The following is an 18,911-nucleotide window of genomic DNA, read 5'->3' as shown; positions in this document are numbered from 1 at the left end:
TCATTCTTTACATGTGGACATCCAGTTGTTTCAGCACTATTTTGTTTAAAAGACTATTCTTTGCTTATTGAATTGTCTTGGAAGATTTGACAAGACAAAAAAATCAACTGACCATAAATATATGGGTGTGTTTTTGTTTTTAATTTTTTTGTACTTTTATTTATGGGTTTATTTTTGGACTCTCAATTCTATTCCATTCATCTAGATGTCTATTCTAATGCCCAAAACCACACTGTCTTGATTACTGTAGCTTTGAAATAAAAAAATGGGAGTCCTGTCCTGGCCAGGTGGCTCAGTCGGATGGAGTGTCATCCCTATCGGCCAAAGCTGCCAAGGTTGCGGTTTCAATCAGCCGTCAGGGCACAGGCAGGAAACGAGCAGGGTATGCACGAGTAGGTGGAACAACAAAAACTGATGTCTCTCTCTCTCTCTCTCTCTCTCTCTCTCTCTCTCTCTTTCTCTCTCTCTCTCTCTCTCTCTCTCCCCCCTTTCCTCCCTTTCTCTCAAAAAACCAATCAAAAAAAAATTTTTAAATGTGAGTCCTCCAGCCCTAGCCAGTTTGGCTCAGTGGATAGAGGGTCAGCCCACAAACTGAAGGGTCCCAAGTTCAATTCTGGTCAAGGGCACATGCCCAGGTTGTGGGCTCGATCCCCAGTATCGGTTGTGCTGGAGGCAGCTGATCAATAATTCTCTCCCATCATTGATGTATCTCTATCTCTCTCCCTCTCTCTTCCTCTTTGAAATCAATAAAAAAATATGTATTTTTAAAATAAATAAATAAATAAATAAAAGTGTGAGTCCTCTGAAAAAAAGGCAACTGAAATTCTGATCGGGATTGTGTTGAATCTATAGATCAATTTGGGGAGTACTGCCATCTGAACACTATTAAGTCTCCTTTTCTTTTCCCGTTTTGTTGAGATATAGCATTGTATAAATTTATTATGTCCAATATAAGGATTTGATAAATGTATACATTGTGAAATTATTAATATAAGTTTAGTTAATATCCACCAGCTCACATACTTACAAAATTTTTTTTCTTGTGATGAGAGCTTTTCAGATTTAATCTCTTAGCAACTTTCAAATATACAAAGTAGTATTATTGTTAGCTATAGTCATTGTGTTGTGTATTGTATCCACGGAAGTTACTTATCTTATAATTGGTTACTAAGTCTTCTGATTCATGAACACAGAAGAATGTCTTTCTATTTATTTAGGTCTTCTTTAATTTATTTCAATGACTTTTTATTAAGTTTATTGGGTTGACATTGGCCAACATGAACATAGAGGTTTCCGGTGTGGGATTCTTTGTTACAGGATCTGTATATTGCACTGTGTGCCCACCAACCAACTCAAGTCTTCTCCTGTCATCATATGTCAATGATGTTTTGTAATTTTCAGTGGACAAGTCCTTGCACTGTTTGTTAAATAGTTTTCCTATGTATATCATTTATTGATGCTATTGTAAATGGGATTGATTTCTTAATTTCATTTTCAAGCATGTTATTAAAGATACAAGTCCGGCTTCTCTCCACTGTCTCCCATGTCTTAGCAAAGGCACACTAAACTAGAGTCCCTTACTTGAATGTGTAGAATGGGCAGCTTCCCAATTCTGTATCTTAAATCTTGCTCTACTCTCAGCCTGAAAATTCTCCCTTCACCTGTCTCCTCCAGGAAGCCTCTCCTGATGCAACCATCTCCCATGTACTGTCATAGCTCCTGGCCAGTCCTTCAGGCTCCAGGAGAGCACTCACTGCTGTTGCTGCCTGCCTTATAGGAAATGCTTTTGTCTCTTCTGGCAAACCAGGGCTCCCTGAGGGTAGAGAACGTGTTTGTTTCACCTCAACCCTGACAGGACCCCACATAGCCCCTGGCCCCTGTCAAGTGGTCAAGCCACATTGTTTGAGTTGCTAAAATGTTGAGAAACAGCCGAAACCCGTTTGGCACAGTGGATAGAGCATCGGCCTGCGGACTGAGAGGTCCCAGGTTCGATTCCGGTCAAGGGCATGTACCTTGGTTGTGGGCACGTCCCCGGTGGGGGGGGGGGGGGTGCAGGAGGCAGCTGATCAGCGTTTCTCTCTCATCGATGTTTCTAACTCTCTGTCCCTCTCCCTTCCTCTCTGTGAAAAATCAATAAGATATATTTAAAAATATTTAAAAACAAAAAACAATCATCTGGGTTTCAGCAACCCGCTTTGTTTGATAAACTGTTACCAGAAGGAAATACCTCACACCACTCTCCTACACAAACTGGACTTGGTGCTAAGAAAAGGGCCTTGGGAATTGGTCAAGTCTGAGTTGAAGTCTGGCTCCCCCATCGATGAACGGTGTGACCTACAGAAAATTACTTTAAGCCAACTCTTGATTTTCTTGTCTGTGAAAAGGAAATAATCTTTGCCTCCCAGGACTGTTGAGAGAATTAACTAAATTACATAGGCCCTGTATGTGTCAGCACCCTCCCCCCTCTCCCTACCCACCTCTCTCTCTCTTCTCTATACACACAACATCAGTCTCCCAAGGAGCCACAATGTACAGAGGTGCAGGAGGAGGAGTGCCAGGAGTGTGGCCCCTACCTCATCCAGTGCATCGTCTTTGTCCTGGCAGATTGCAAGCAGATAGATGGATGCTCTGAGAACCACAAGTGGAGGGCGCTCACCCTGGGCCTGCAGGGACAGGAGGAAGCTCTGCACAGCCACAGATAAGTCTGCCTTTGACACAAACCTGTCAACCAAAGAGTCTGAGTGAGAGAGGCAGAGGTAGCTGTCCAGCCTTGCCACATCCCCCTTAGCCACTGTCATTCTGCTCCAGCACGTCCACAGCCTGATGACTCCCTGCACAAAGAGCGTGCCATGTATACTTAAGGAAGCATTATCACACTCACAACACATGGTTGGTTCTGTGCTTTGTGCAAGGCTGTTAGGGACCAGAGACCCCTCACTCACACCCAGATGGTGAAAGAGCCAGCTGAACCGGCTTTGTTAAGAAGAAGGATGCTACTTTTGGAGGCCAGGAAGTCCCGCTCTGGCAGCCAGTCCACCCCCTTCTTCTGGAACTTATCATTAAGCATCTGTGTGTTTAATGGGCTAGTTTCTGGGGGAGGAAGACCTGTCCTCGTGGGTGTAGGCCAGGTAGAAGAGGAGCAGGATGCAGAACTGTCTCTGGCGAGCCGCTCCCTCCACATACTGGCAATCCGAAAGGAGGCTGAGGCTCTCAGGGCTCCTGCTGCTTATGTGGGGCAGCCCGTGCTGCAGGACCTCCGACACTGCCGAGAGTTCTGGGGAGAAAACAAGTGGGAGAAAGCCACACAGAGAACACATGCGAGTGGGTGATGAGCACACAGTATCTGCTGATGAAGAGTACTGTACAGGTAGCAAGGGTACGTGCAGGACAAAGGCAAATCAGAATTCTCTCTTCCTTTACGCAGCTTCCAGCCAACCAGGAGAGACGAAAGGTTACACGGATACATTCTTTCATTCATTCAGTTGACAAATGTTCACTGAGTGGCTACTCTAGGCCAGGCTGTGAGACACAGGCCCTATCTCCACTACCTCCAGGCAGCTGGTGGGAAAACAGATGAGACAAATAACTGCAGGGCATGTGATCACCTCTCTCTCTCTCTCTCTCTCTCTCTCTCTCTCTCTCTCTCTCTCTCCCCTTCCCTCCCTCCCTTCCAGTCTCTCTAAAAAAAATTGGGTGAGGATTAACAACAGCAACAAAAGACTCTAAAAGACCACCACAGACCTCATGAGTAGTCAGATAGCAGCATCTTACCTTCTTGGGAAGGTGGCCCTGTATTCTCTGGAGCTGAGAGGAGGGTGATGCACAAGTAGTAGAGGAAACTGGAACACACCTGGTTTAGGGCTGAGTGACTTAGAGAGAGAACACAGAGAGAGGAGACATTGCTACTTTGGCTGAGACAGCATGATCCCTACATGTACTGGGAGCCACTGCTTTGTGCCAGAGCCCAGTGATATTCCAACCATGGCCTTGGTAGAGGAGGTCTGAAGGTGGCTGTAAGAAAGTAAATATGGCCCTAGCCGGGTTGGCTCAGTGGATAGAGCGTCAGCCTGCGGACCAAAGGGTCCCGGGTTCAACTCCAGTCAAGGGCACGTACCTCGGTTGCAGGCTCCTCACTGACCCGGACCCTGGTTGGGGTGCGTGCAGGAGGCAACCAATCCATGTGTTTCTCTCACATGGATCTTTCTCTCTGTCTTCCCTCCTCTCTTCCACTCTCTCTAAAAATCAATGGAAAAATATCCTCGGGTGAGGATTAAAAAAATATATGGAGTCTGAGTAGAGTGGCATTGTTTGTTGAGTGTAGTCCTATGCGCCAAAAGGTTGTGGGTTCGATTCCCGGGCAGGGCACATATCTAGGTTGCAGATTTGATCCCCAATCGGGGAGTGTGGAAGACAATCTCCCTCCCTCCCTCCCTCCCTCCCTCCTTCCCTCTAAGCATGTTATGTACTTGGGTGACAATTACAAAAAAAAAAAAAGTAAATATGGAACCTGCTGTCCAGAGCTGTAAGTTAGGCACTTGGTCCATAAAGTTATTAACTAAAAATTTGCTGAAAAAATAAATCAAGGAGGCTACTAAGTTCCAGTTTCACGAAACATACAAACGAACATGTGTTCTGGGTCAGGAAAGGGCTGAGGAATACTAGAAAAAGAGGAAGCTGTTGACCCCAAACGGGTACTCAAGGAGAACTACAAAACATCCAAAATGATGACTTTGAATCCAGCTGGATCCCCATATTTTTTCCTGAATACTGGGTGTTCTATTCCCAGGCATGAAAGGAGAGGTAGCTACTGCACTGTAGACAGTAACAAATGGAACCTGCCAAGTACATGCAGAGAGGTGGTAAATCATAAATGGGAAGGTAAACAGGGCTGCTCTAGCCCTGGCTGGTGTGGCTCAGTGGGCTGGAGCGTTGTCCTGTACACAAAAAGGTGGCAGGTTCAGTTCCAGTCGGGGCACATGCCAGGATTGTGAGTTCAATCCCCTGTCAGGGCATGTGCCAGAGGCAGCTGATCAATGCTTCTCTCTTGTATTGTGTTTCTCTCTTTCTCCCTTCCTCTCTCTAAAAATCAAACAGCCCTAGCTGGTTTGGTTCAGTGGATAGAGTGTCAGCCTGCGAACTGAAAGGTCCCAGGTTCAATTCCAGTCAAGGGCACATGCCCGGGTTGTGGGCTCGATCCCCAGTGGGAGACTTGCAGGAGGCAGCTGATCCATGATTCTCTCTCATCATGGATGTTTCTCTCTCTCTCTCTCCCTCTTCCTTCCTCTCTGAAATCAATAATATATATATATATATATTAAAAAATCAATTAAACAAAAAACAAAATAGGAACCTAAGAAGACAGACTATTTTGAATAAGAGTTTCTCCTCTGGAATTGCTGGGCTGGTGGCAACTAGAACATGACTCTTTCTTGATGTTCACTGCATCCCTTACCCTCGAGGGCCTGTTTCCCCATTTGTAAAATGAGGGGTTACACAAATGATCTCTAAGGACCCTCCCAGTTTTCATGTGACAGGTGCCCACCCAATTATCACATGGATGGAGGGCCTTACCAGAACCAGATTAAATACAGGCTATAGAAGCAAGTCCAGCTCATATGACTAGTTACTGAGTAATTCTGATACTGCGTCAATCCCTCCCCCCGCCAAGTCCTGTGACTAAACCACACCAGTCAGAAATTTCCACGTGTCCTGTCAAGGATGCTGGCTTCTTGACCATTAATTTTGCCTGGGACCATACATACCTCAGGCCACTGCAGAACCTGGCCTTTAGCTCCAAAGTTAGTCGTATGAAGGATGAGGCAGCTTGGGGAAAGTGGGAGGAAAGAAGAAAGCTGTTTAAACAAGATGTATTAGAGATTCCCAAGTCTGGGGGGGCACCGAGGAGAACTAGTGTTAAAGTCATGCAGACCAGAGCTCAAATTTCGCTCCATCCCTATCTGAGAATCAGTTTCAATATCTATACCTCATAAGTGGTTGTGAAACGGAGATAAAAGCAGGATTCTAAACAAGAACATCAAGAGCTCCCACTGTACCAGCTCCAGTGCTGGGGAGAATCGCTATTCTGTCCTCGGGCTAAAGCATATAGCAAGCACTTCATCCAGCCGAGTTCACAGCAACTTTCTAGGATAGCAGTTTAACCCATGACTCCCCCAGGCAAGGGGCGCCCAGCTTGTCTGCTTGAAGGGCTCCTCCTGGCCCAGTCTCTCAGGGACCCGAAGTTTCTCTACCCCCACTACTCCAGGTCTCTGCCCAACCCTTGGCTGGCAGTGCCTGCTTCCCTCTTCTATCCTGCAGGTTGGGCCCCTGATCCTGTTCTAGCTGGCTTCATGCTGCATATATCTCCCCATACACAGCCTTTCTCTACATCCCTTGCTCCCCACCACTGCCCCCCAGAGATCAGCACATCTGAAGCTCTACCCATCTAGCACACCAAGACTGGATCCTCGTGGCTCTTGAAGTATGGCAGGCAAGAAGAGTGGATGAAAGGAAGGACAGAAGTGTGTGCTGGCTGTCACAATGACTAGGGGGGACAGTCATTCAGGAAATCAACATGTTACCTCACTTAATTCTTATGATCATCACCATGTTCTAACGGAGGACATTGGAGATAAGAAAACTGATTTGCCCAACGTCAGTAAACAAGTAAGGGATGAAGTAAGAATCCCAACTCACATGTGCTGACAACAAAGGTCCTGCTTTTTTCTCTCTTCCACACAGCCTCCCACCCTCTCCTAGAACTGTGCAGGAGGTAACGGATTGATGTATCTCTCATCTCTCTCTCCATCTCTCTCTCTCTCCCCCTTCCTCCCTTCCACTCTCTCTAAAAATCAATGGGAAAAATATCCTCGGGAGAGGATTAACAACAACAAAAATGACTAAGAGACTAAAATAAACAGATGCAAGAAGGCCTGGAGAAGGCTAGAGTCAGGAGCCACGTGGGTTCAATTTTAGGGTGGCGCTTCAGTGCAGAGCTAGACAGCAGTGTACACAGTGCTGCCGCGCCCCTAGAAAGCATCTGAAAGCATGTGGGGAAGTTTCTCCGTTGACACCATGACCAGGGGTACTTTGGGCATTCAGTGCTCAGGCGTAAGAGATGCTGAACATATGGTGAGGTCTGAGGGAATACGGAGTATGACAGTAACATGCAAAGAGGTGTGTTGAGGGCTTTGAACTGGAACCTCCTGGACACGCTAAGAGAAGTATCAATAAACTTGAGAACTGCTTCTAAGGACTTTGCTTTCTAGATGATATTCCCTCCCACTCAACACTGGCAGAGCGGATTTGATTCTGAACGAAAACTCCCCATCCACAGGTTACGCTCTTTGAGCATCTGAGCAGCTGCCTAAGGTGCCCGCCTCCCTCCCTCCCAACATCCACACTTGCTGTCTCCCTACCGAGCTTCTTGGAGAACTTCTCCTTCATGTGGGGAACGATGACAAAGAGGCTGTGTAGAATTGAAAGGAAGACTTCCATCAAGGCTGGATGAGTGGCCTGCTCCAAGTGCCTCTGAGAAGAACCAGGAGGGAGAACACAGCCCACCAGGGATGAGCCTCCGAAGAAGAAAAATCATTAGCAAAACTGGCTTCAAACCTAAAACAGTAGACTAAACCCTTTCAATGGAAGGGAACCTGAAATCACAAGCCCACATCCAAGGCTTATGATCCATCACTTGATAGTGTCAGGTACTTTACCTCTCTGGGCCTCTGTATCCAAAAGGGTAAAAGAGGAGTAACAACAATCCTACCACCCAGAGACAAATGAGATCTGACATGTGAGAGGTACTTTCTAAATGACAATGCAGAGTGACACCCATTTTCTATTTCTGTGGCCACAGTAATAATAATACAGTTTACAAACTGCCTTCACTTTTTAAAAATATATTTTTATTGATTTCAGAGAGGAAGGAAGAGGGAGAGAGAGAGAGAAACATCAATGATGAGAGAGAATCATTGATTGGCTGCCTCCTGCATGCCCCCCACTGGGGATCAAGCCTGCAACCCGGGCATGTGCCCTTGACCGGAATCGAACCTGGGACCCTTCAGTCCACAGGCCGACGCTCTATCCACCAAGCCAAAGTGGCTAGGGCACATTTATTTTTGATGTGATCTTTGAACAGAATCATGAGACAGCCTGATGTAGTAGACAGAGCTCTGAATTAAGAGTAGAGAAACATGGCCCAGCTGGTGTGGCTCAATGATCGAACCAGGTCACGGTTCAATTCCCAGTCAGGGCACATGCCCAGGCTGCGGGCTCAATCCCCACTATGGGGCGTGCAGGAGGCAGCCGATCAATGATTCTCTCTCATCATTGCTGTTTCTCTCTCTCTCTCCTTCTCCCTTCCTCTCTGAAATCAATAAAAATATATATATATATTTTAAAAACAGTAGAGAAACTTGGGTTCTAGTTCAAGTTCTGCACCAGATCACTGTGTCCTTGGGTCATTCTCCTCCTCCCCGCCCCTCCCATCCTTCTCAGTGTCTCAGTTCCCTATCTGTAAAGAAGATATGGGACCTCAGAGACATGACTCTTAAGATACTGTTCCTTTGGTTTTTAACCAAGTTTAAAAAAAATAGAAACTATATAAAGTGTGAAATACAGAAAAGTAGAAAGCAAGAATAACAATTCTATGGTCTAGTTCTAGATCTAGCTCTAACACTTCACAAATCTAAGAGGAAGGCAGAGCAGATGAGGACATCAATGTGAACTGCCCACGTGTTACCGTTTGTGTGTGCCAACCCGGGCTACAGCGCATGGCTCCTGACAGTTACCAATCTGAAGACCGTGGCACGCTGCTCACAGGCCCTCTCCAAGGAAAAGCCGTTCTATCCTGTCAGACCCAGAGGATGGCCCTGGCTGGTGAGCTCAGTGTTTAGAGCATCGGCTCACACAACAAAGGGTCTTGGGTTCGATTCCTAGTCAGGGGCTGTACCTGGGTTGCAGGTTCGATCCCCAACCCTGGTCGGGGCATGAGCAGGAGACAACCAATTGATGTCTCTCTCTCACATCGATGTTTCTCTCTCTCCCGCAGGCCCTCGCTCCTTCCCCTCCACTCTCTCTAAAAATCAATGGGGGGAAAAAAAAAGAACCGAACCAGAGGATGCCTCCCTGCTGCCGCCTACTGTTCCCAGATGGCCATCCTGACTAATAGGGACTCTTCAAAGGCTCACAGATGTCCAAACCTTAAACAGGACAGGATTCACTCAATGCCAGCTGGGCAGTCAACAGCTCTGCACCCGGATCTTCCTACTATCTCCAGCTCAAGTCAGCTCAAAATGAAGCTCTTCCAGACCAGGTGTCTCTCCAGAGTGACCATCTCTCACTATACAGAACACATTTGTGTTCCTTAGTCTGGATCACAGACATTCACCACTACTCTTTACTATGCAGGACACATGGGCTCAAACCTCAGTACCGTCATGCACTTGCTTTCTAACCATAGGAGTATGACAATACCATCTTTAAACTGGGGGAAACTATAGCTCCCATCTCCCGGGGTCATTGGGATGATCAAATTAGGTAATGAATATAAGGCATTTGTCACTCCATAAACACTACCTATTTATTTTATTATTACTGCTTTCTACTTTTTCTCAAGAGGCATCTATTGGTGTTGCAATGAAATACTACACTTGGTTTTTAAAACCAAAGGAAAAGTGGCTGCAAGGACAACCCTGCTGAGAACCTCAGAACAGCGGGCCTCACGGACCACCGGTTGGCTGGCGACCGCTGCTCCCAAAGGTTTCCTTACACCAGCCGTCGCCAGCCTTTCGGACCTCACGGACCACCAATGGCCTGCGGACCACCAGTGGCGATCGCTGCCTCAGAAGGTCCAGCTGAGTAGTCACTGCCTTGCATCTCTAGGCCAGGCTCACGCTCACATTCTCCTCCTCCCCAAGCGTCATTCTGTCCATGGCTCAGGGAACCCACCATCACCATGGGGATACAAACGGAGTCACAGGCACTGAGAAGAAATTCTGAGAAGGCCTCCAAGGTGTCTTCCTTCTCGGCGCTGGGAGCTGTGAATGGATTCTCCTGGGCCGAAGGCTCGCTCTGGAATTCCACAGCCAACCTGAGAAATCTGTGTGTGAGTATATCCCCTACTACCTATGTAACACAGAGGTTAGAAGCTTCCTCCTAGAGCAGTGGTCGGCAAACCGCGGCTCGCGAGTCACATGCGGCTCTTTGGCCCCTTGAGTGTGGCTCTTCCACAAAATACCATGGCCTGGGCGAGTCTATTTTGAAGAACTGGCGTTAGAAGAAGTTTAAGTTTAAAAAATTTGGCTCTCCAAAGAAATTTCAATTGTTGATATTTGGCTCTGTTGACTAATGAGTTTGCCGACCACTGTCCTAGAGGAATGCCTGAGCTCAGGATCGAGAGCAAGTATCCCCATAAGCAGATCTGGAGAAAATTCAAGAGGCCTCAGAGGGAGGGCTGGTCCTTGGCTACCTCCCCAGCTTCGTGCTCCCACCCCCTCTCATAATAAATGACTCTTCCACCCTCGTACAGATACTTGCCTGAGCTACCATCCCGTTTGCTGCTTCACATCTCTATGCCTTTACTTACGCTGCTCTCTACCTAAAACACCTTCCTCGGATCTGTGACAACCTAATGAATTCCACATTGTAGACAAAACAATCTCTGTGAGCTCCCTGTCTTTCTACTTCCACTGCCTAGCACCAGGCCTGGGACACAGCAGATATTTTTTAAAAACACCTTGAATGTGAACTGAATTAACCCAACAAGCATTTAGCTCGGTTATTTGGACCGAGGAACAAAGTTGAGTAAGACACAACCTTCACCAGAACACAAACACAGCACACACAGACAGAACATTATACAGTAACACAAACGTCACCAGAAGGGAATTTCTAGAAACCTCCCACTCTAGCTCCATGTCTTCAAACCTCCTTCACACACACCCTCCACACCCGCACACACCCCGACCCCCACCCAGCCAAAGGCTTCTCACTATGCAGCAAAGCATCAGAAATCAAGAACTTCATCCTTTGATTCCTTTCCAAGCCCACCCTCAGTACTACTATTTTAGACCAGTGGTCGGCAAACTCCTTAGTCAACAGAGCAGCAAACCGTGGCTTGCGAGCCGCAGTTTGCCGACCACTGTTTTAGACCACAGAAGGCCCCTCACCTGCAGGCATTCCTAAATCCCTCCAGAGTGCTCAGGAGAAACTTTCCCCTTCGAAGAATGGCCTTCTCCAAATCTCTACTAGAGGCATGGCCCTGAGGTGAGAAGGAGAGAAGGGGACCTGGGTCAGGAACCTACGCCGGGTCCCAGTCTGTGCGTAGAGGACACAGACCTCCTCCTCTCACCTCAGTCTGGCACTCCCAAGCACCTAACACTTTGTAGTGTCATATCCTCGCAAATCTAGCCATCTCACAGCTCCTTTAAAAAATGGTGGGACGGGGGAACCTTAAGCATCTGTTTCCCTGTGACCATAGGACTGGCTCTTGTTCATAAAGCGGTCACGGGCTGGGGGACATTGGCCTAAGTGGGTGCAATGCCCACATTAGCTGCTTCAAAACACACAACAATCTTCACCCCATTAGGTGTGAAGACCTTGATTTCCAAAGTTAATCTTGAAAGACATAATCAGTATTCATATTAACAGTATCTTTTCTGATATTTTAAGTCCATGGACCATTAAAAACCAACAATTCAATATATTGCATATCAGTCAAATTCTTTCTAAGATTCTAGTAAATCCAGCCTTAAATAATTTTGTGAGCATGTTTAGCATACCTGCTTGAATAATGTAAAAGACAGAGAGTGTAGTAGGCTTGGGTACAGATTCCCTGGGATTTATTATCCAAAATCAGGTACTTGGCTAGTTTTGAACTTCATAGAAAATTATTTAACCCTCATGACTTTAGTTTCCTAATCTGTAAAAATAGCAATTATTAAGCCTCACAGCTCTGTAGTTAGGGGAAAAAATAACATCTCATTGTAGGTATAGTGGCACACAAAGGCAATTATACTAAAAACACATTATGGCATGCTCTCCAGTCTGCAGTTCACTGACCAGGGACCTCCTGCTCAATGGGATCTGGGAGAAATCGGCACAGCGGCTCAGCATGGCTTCCAGCAAGGACCGCAGTTCCCTGTACTGCACAGGCGGCGCACTCTGATGGTCCTTCCTGCATCGAGAGACAAAGGCAGGCTTAGGGCGAGGTAAGGGTACTCCAAGATATCCAGGCCCTAGGCCAGTGGTCGGCAAACTCATTAGTCAACAGAGCCAAATATCAACAGTACAACGATTGAAATTTCTTTTGAGAGCCAAATTTTTTAAACTTAAACTTCTTCTAACACCACTTCTTCAAAATAGACTCGCCCAGGCCATGGTATTTTGTGGAAGAGCCACACTCAAGGGGCCAAAGAGCCGCATGTGGCTCGCGAGCCGCAGTTTGCCGACCACTGCCCTAGGACAATGGGGAGCAACGTGGTTGATCAGAACACAGGTTTAGGATCTGCTCTGATAAAAACCCTTGCTCCAGCACTTAGATGCATGACTTTGTACACATTCCTCATTCTCTCTAATACTGTTTCCTCATCTATTAAATGAGAGTTAGTAGTACTCTCCTCATAGAATTATTCTAAGATCAAATCAGATAATATATGCCAAGCACTTAGCAGTATGCTTAATAGATACTAAGTCTTTATAAGTGACAGTTATGACTATTATTATTGTTATTAAGGATACTGTGGGTTTTCTCACTGAGAAGGACCTCCTGGTGAAAAAAAGTATTTCTAGAACTGAAGGTGCATCAAGAGATGCATCTGCTCATTGTTCCCAGATAAGTGATAAGCTCTTCTTGGGGAAGAAGGATCAAATTGTCTCTCTGTTACCTTGATGAGGAAAAACTGGATCAGTAAGTAAATGTTATCAGGACCTAGATTTTTATGTCAGTATACAAAAGAACTTCCTAAGAGTCAAAACTCTATAGAGATAGAGGGGACTATCTAAGAAGTGAGCTCCCTGTTCTTGGAGATTGTAAGCAGAGACTGAAACTACTTTTAAATATATTTTATTGACTTTTTACAGAGAGGAAGGGAGAGAGATAGAGAGTTAGAAACATCGATGAGAGAGAAACATCGATCAGCTTCCTCCTGCACACCTCCTACTGGGGATGTTTCTGCAACCCAGGTACATGCCCTTGACCGGAATCGAACCTGGGACCCTTCAGTCCGCAGGCCGACGCTCTATCCACTGAGCCAAACCGGTTAGGGCTGAAACTACTTTTAGAGATGCAAGCATTGGGAGTGCTTTTTAAATGTGAAAAGTAACACACTTAGGTCCATTTAAACCTTCATATTCTATAGACTCAAAGAAGGCAAGGGTCATTGACTAGTCTAATTATGAGCTCCAAGAAGCCAAGGACCAGTTTCATCTTTTCACTTTACCTAAACAGAGCTAGATGCATTATAAATTGATGCTAAATAAAAAATATGTTAAATGAGCCCTGACCTGTTTGGCTCAGTGGATAGAGTGTCGGCCTGCGGACTCAAGGGTCCCGGGTTCGATTCCGGTCAGGGGCATGTACCTCGGTTGCGGGCACATCCCCGGTAGGGGGTGTGCAGGAGGCAGCTGATCGATGTTTCTCTCTCATCGATGTTTCTAACTCTCTATCCCTCTCCCTTCCTCTCTGTAGAAAATCATTAAAATATATTTTTAAAAATATGTTAAATGAATGACTACTTGGCAGATTATAAGACAGCAGTGTTGGTTTCCTGGGGATGCTGCAATAAATTATCAATAACTGCTTGGCTTAAAACAAAGACATTGATTCTCCCATAGTTCTGGAGGCTCTAAGTTTTTAAATCAAGGTGTTGGCTCCCTCTAAAGGCTCTAGGAAGAATCCCGCCTTGCCTCAGATGCTGGTGGTTGCCAGCAATCCTTGTCATTGGTTTGCAGCTGCATCATTCCAATATCTGCCTATGTCTCCACACATTTTCCCTGTGTCTGTCACTGTATGTCCCAAGCCTCCTCTCCTTATAAGGTCACCAGTCATTAGATTTAGGAGCCCACACTATTCAACCCAGTGCAGTAACTAAGGAGAAACCTATGCTAACCCTCATCACTTGGCCTTTCTTGAACATTGAGAGTAATCTGTTGAGCCTTCTGCTCAGCCGGCATGGCTCAGCGGTTGAGCGTCGACCTATGAACCAGGAGGTCATGGTTCGATTCCCGGTCAGGGCACATGCCCAGGTTGCAGGCTCGGTTCCCAGTGTGGGGCGTGCAGGAGGCAGCCAATCAATGATTCTCTCTCTCCTTCTCCCTTCTTCTCTGAAATCAATAAAAATATATTTTTTTTAAAAATCTGTTTATTTCCTCTTTCCTTCTTCATTTCTGGAAGCTCTAAGTTTCAATCCTACACTGACTGTCAAGCCCTGGTTCCATCTTAAAATTCTTTTCAGCAAGCCCTAGCCAGTTTGACTCAGTAGATAAAAGTATTGTCCTACGGACTGAAAATTCTTTTCAGCAATTCTCACTCCTTTTTCCTTGTTCCACTTCAGAGAAACCATCTCAGTAAACATTCTGGGAAATTAAAGTCAAAATTAAAATAGTCTAAAGATTAATAACCAGCCCCCTACCCATCACTCTCCACAATTCTGACCAAACCAGCTTTCTGGCTTCTTCTTGTATAATCCCCTTCACACAACTGCTGGCCACACTGGCTACTATACTCTCAGTAACCCCTACACTTACCTACCAACATGTTCGAGCTAAACCTGGTCCTTCCACAAATCTACATCCACCTCATCCCTCAGCGCTCAGCTCAACTACTACCTCTTGCTTGAAAGGTGCTACCAGTCCCATGACACCGGCCTCCTGGGAGACTTTCAGCTCTGCACGGGCACCTCTGATTGACACTGCTCTTGCTCTATGCTTTGCTACCCTGTTGGCTTCCTCATCCCACCCTCACTGGGATTCATGCCCCAGATTTAGAGATTCAAATCTAGGAAAAGACAAAGGGAGAAAAGAAACAGAAGTCATTGTAATGTAAATGCTATTGTCAATTTTTAGAACCAACCTAGAATCAACTCACAAAGACTTAGCTATGGTTAAAGAAGAGACCATAACCTGACTGGTGTGGCTCGATGGTTGAGCATCGACCCATGAACCAGGTCACAGTCCGATTCCCAGTCAAGGCACATGCCCAGGTTGTGGGGTCAATCCCCAGTAGGGGGCATGCAGGAGGCAACCAATAGATGATTCTCTCTCATCATAGATGTTTCTATCCCTCTCTCCCTCTCTCTTACTTTCTCTAAAATCAATAAAAAAGAAACATTATAAGAATATTGTTTACATGTAGGTTATTAATCACCAGAACTAAAACCAAAATGAGTTAAAATTAGTTTCCTTTAGGAAACAAGGACTGAGGACTGTACCATCTACACTAATAAAAGAGAAAGATGCAAATTGACCGTACCTTCGCGACGCTCACCAACCAATCAGGAGTATGCAAATTAACCCCACAAAGATGGCAGGTTAATTTGCATGCGCAGGTGCTGAGCAGCCAAGGGTGGGGCGGGATGCTTGCGTTCCGCACCACCCCAGCAGCTCAGGGCCTCTGGGCGGCGTGGGAAGGCGAGGCCGGAGCAGAAAGAGGCAGCTCCGAGGCTGGAGCGGAAAGGCGGTGCTGGCAGCCAGGGACAGGAAGGCCCATTCTTGCACGAATCTTCATGCATTGGGCTTCTAGTTTCATTATAAACTTCATATACTTTTTATTTTTTGAATATATTACTTAGATTTTTATTTTATTTATTTAATATATTTTATTGATTTTTTACAGAGAGGAAGGGGAGGGATAGAGAGTTAGAAACATCTATGAGAGAAACATTAATCAGCTGCCTCCTGAAGGCAACCAAGGTACATGCCTCTGGCCGGAAACGAACCTAGGACCCTTCAGTCCGCAGGCTGACACTCTATCCACTGAGCCAAACCAGTTAGGGCTACTTTGTTAGATTTTTAAAAGTGAAAACATGGAAACAAAATAAAAGTTACTATATAAATAAATACAGGTCTCCTCCATCATTTTTTCTAAGACATCAAGCATCTTGCTAAGGAATAATTTCCCATCTTGACCTTAGGATCTTTTAGTCTTACCATCCATTTAACATCCTTCATTCATATACTGACTACCTATTAGGAGAAAGGCATAGAACAGTGAAAAAAAATGACACTGTCCCTGATCTCTTAAAGATTATAAAGATACTAGAGGCCCGGTGCATGGATTTGTGCACATTGAAAGGAAATTAATTAGAAGGTGGTCACGGGGTGGGACTGGGTGAGACAGGCCGGACATGCCCTGGAGCCAACCTCCCGCAGTCCCTCCCCAGCCAGCCACACCTGGGGCAGCGTCTACGGAGGGTCCCTCTGGCAGGTGGGGTGGGGATCGGGCCGAAACCGGCAGTCTAACATTCCCCGAGGGGTCCCAGAGTATGAGAGGGCACTCTGCAAAGTTGCTGTCGCTCAGCAGTTCCTGCGTTGAGCGTCTGCCCTCTGGTGGTCAGTGAGCGTCATAGCTACCAGCCGGTTGGCTGGTCGGCTGGTTGCTTAGGCTTTTATATGTATACTAGTAGCCCTGCGCACGAATCCGTGCACCAATAGCTCGCCAATAGCTCGCTGCAGGCCTCCAGTAGCTCTCTGCCCACTGCCCCGTCTTCCTGTAGCTCCTCCCACCTCCCCCTCATAGCTTGCTGCCCTGCCCCCTCCTGTAGCTCTCCACTGCCCGCTTGTAGCTCACTGCCCCACCCAAATGTCATTTGCATATTACATCTTTATTATATAGAATATATAGATACAGATATATGTTGAGGGGAGACAAAAAGCAAGTGAATATACAAGAACTACCAAGTGTTTGGTAGGTGCTATAACAGCATAACCAGGCAGTTAGGGAAGGATGCTCTGAATGAGACTTGAATGATGGAAAGAAGCCAGTCATACAAAGATTTAAGGAAAGAGTATTTTAGGCAGAAGGAATAATTAGTAGAAAGGAAGTGTGGGAGGAAATTCTAGACTAAAACAAAAGGCTGGTATTTAAAAAATTATATCTATGAAATAAATACAAAATAAAAATGTTATTAAAAATAAGCAGAGAATTAGAAAGAACTCTTCCAAATTAAAAATATGAAAGCAGAGGAGTTACTCAGTTTTCCCAGGTCTCTCCCATGTATACAGGAGGGTATGCATGTTACTAAACTTGGTTTTTCTCCTGCTAATCTGTCTCATGTCTATTTAATTAGACCAGCCAGAAACACCTGAAAGGTAGAGTAAAATTTTTTCTTTCTGAACAGTTCTGGCGCATAAGCCAGAAGAACTCACTGGCTGCGACATTGCTAGCTACCGGGAACTGCAGCAGCTGAGAATTCTGTGATGTCTGAAAAAACATAGCCAAAAGGAAGAAAAGGTTGCTATTAATCTTATCAGTGGACTTTGATGGAGAGAGATAGGCCTTTCTCTGGAGTTAATTGTTACTATGAGAAAGGTCTGGAGAACATGGATTACTGAAACATTTTCCTGACTGATGAAAAATAACGCAGTTATGCACATCTACCCCTGCTAGAAAGTCATTCAGTGTATTATGCAGCATGAAGCATATTATGTATGAAAATTAAAAAGTAAAATTAAAAAATATGAAAGCAGAAATAAAACACTCAATAGAAGGGTTGAAAGATAAAATCAAGAAAATCTCTCAGAAACTAGTACATAATGACAAAAAGATGAAAAACTTTCATAAAACAAAGAAAATTAGATGACCAATCCAGGATGTCCAACATCTAAAGGGCAGTTCCAAGAAGAGAGAACAACGGAGTATCAGAAAGAAGAAAATTCAGCTCTATTTGGTTTGGCTCAGTGGATAGAGAGTCAGCCTGCGGACTGAAGGGTCCCGGGTTCAATTCCGATCAAGGACACATACCCAGGTTCCAGGCTCGATCCCCAGTAGGAGGCATGCAGGAGGCAGCCTATCAATGATTCTCCTTCATCATTGCTGTTTCTCTCTCTCTCTCTCCCTTCCTCTCTGAAATCAATAAAAATATATTTTTAAAAAAGAAAGAAAGAAGTCTGGCAAAAGGAAGGAAGGAAGGAAGGGAGGGAGGGAGGGAGGGAGGGAGGGAGGGAGGGAGGGAGGGAGGGAGGGGAGAGAAAAGAAAAGAAAAAAGAATTAAAGAACATTTCCCTGACAAGTAGCCCCTGGAAGCCGCCTGGCCTTGACCTGGCCCTCAGGTCCATGCAGAGGCGGAAAGTTCAGCCTGCCTGGGTCTCTCACCTCAGAAAGGCAGAAATAGCCTTCACCGCCTCCGCGGCCACCTCCAGCACGGGGCTGCTCACTGCCTGTTGGAGGGCACGGCCCGCATCTCTGCACATGGCTGAGCTTGTGAACAGCTTGATCTCCTCTGGCTGTCTACGAAGTAGTAAACGAGGAACAAGTGAGTGAACTATCACTGACCGCCCCCCGCCCCGAAAGAAATACTTCACTTCGTTCCTCCACCGCTTTGCTCACCGAGTCAGGATCTCCGCGAACAGCAGCACGCCCTGCTTGTGCAGCTCCGTGTTGTTCAGCCTCAGGCTTCCCTGCAGGCTCCTCACCACCGACTCGATCCCTTCCTCAAAGCAACAGGGCAGAGGCAGCGATCAGTGCAGGGTAGTCCCTTCACTGACTGCCCAGGAGAAGCGGGAGGCTCTGCACAGCACGTGTTTGTTAGCAGCCCCTCGAGGAGGCACCCTGACAGGGTTGAGCCGATGGAACAAGACGGTGAGATCTTGAGGGCAGGCCCTTCTCAGATTTATCTCTGCCTCCCTGAAAGCCAGCACAAGAAAAGCACAGGCCCCGGCACTCAAAATATTTAGTGAAATATTATACCTACGGC

At 46.0% G+C, this 18,911-nt stretch overlaps 1 protein-coding gene across 1 annotated transcript in view; it reads right to left on the bottom strand.

Moving 5' to 3' along the window:
• MEI1 (meiotic double-stranded break formation protein 1) overlaps positions 1-18,911 on the bottom strand; it is a gene marked incomplete at its 5' end in the record, with an annotated part of 58,713 nt that overhangs the window by 26,586 nt on the left and 13,216 nt on the right. Inside the window, 10 exons of the mRNA XM_080660269.1 lie at positions 2,574-2,721; positions 3,106-3,274; positions 3,772-3,869; positions 5,763-5,823; positions 7,416-7,527; positions 9,949-10,090; positions 11,169-11,260; positions 12,061-12,175; positions 18,311-18,445; positions 18,545-18,644. Of these exons, the coding sequence (XP_080516395.1) occupies positions 2,574-2,721; positions 3,106-3,274; positions 3,772-3,869; positions 5,763-5,823; positions 7,416-7,527; positions 9,949-10,090; positions 11,169-11,260; positions 12,061-12,175; positions 18,311-18,445; positions 18,545-18,644 (1,172 nt within the window). The remainder of the gene's footprint in view (positions 1-2,573; positions 2,722-3,105; positions 3,275-3,771; positions 3,870-5,762; positions 5,824-7,415; positions 7,528-9,948; positions 10,091-11,168; positions 11,261-12,060; positions 12,176-18,310; positions 18,446-18,544; positions 18,645-18,911) is intronic.

Source organism: Plecotus auritus (assembly GCF_963455305.1).
Source record: "Plecotus auritus genome assembly, chromosome: 3".
NCBI lineage: Eukaryota > Metazoa > Chordata > Mammalia > Chiroptera > Vespertilionidae > Plecotus > Plecotus auritus.
Note: the sequence above shows the minus strand (reverse complement) of the source record. Positions and strands in the feature narration are given on the sequence as shown.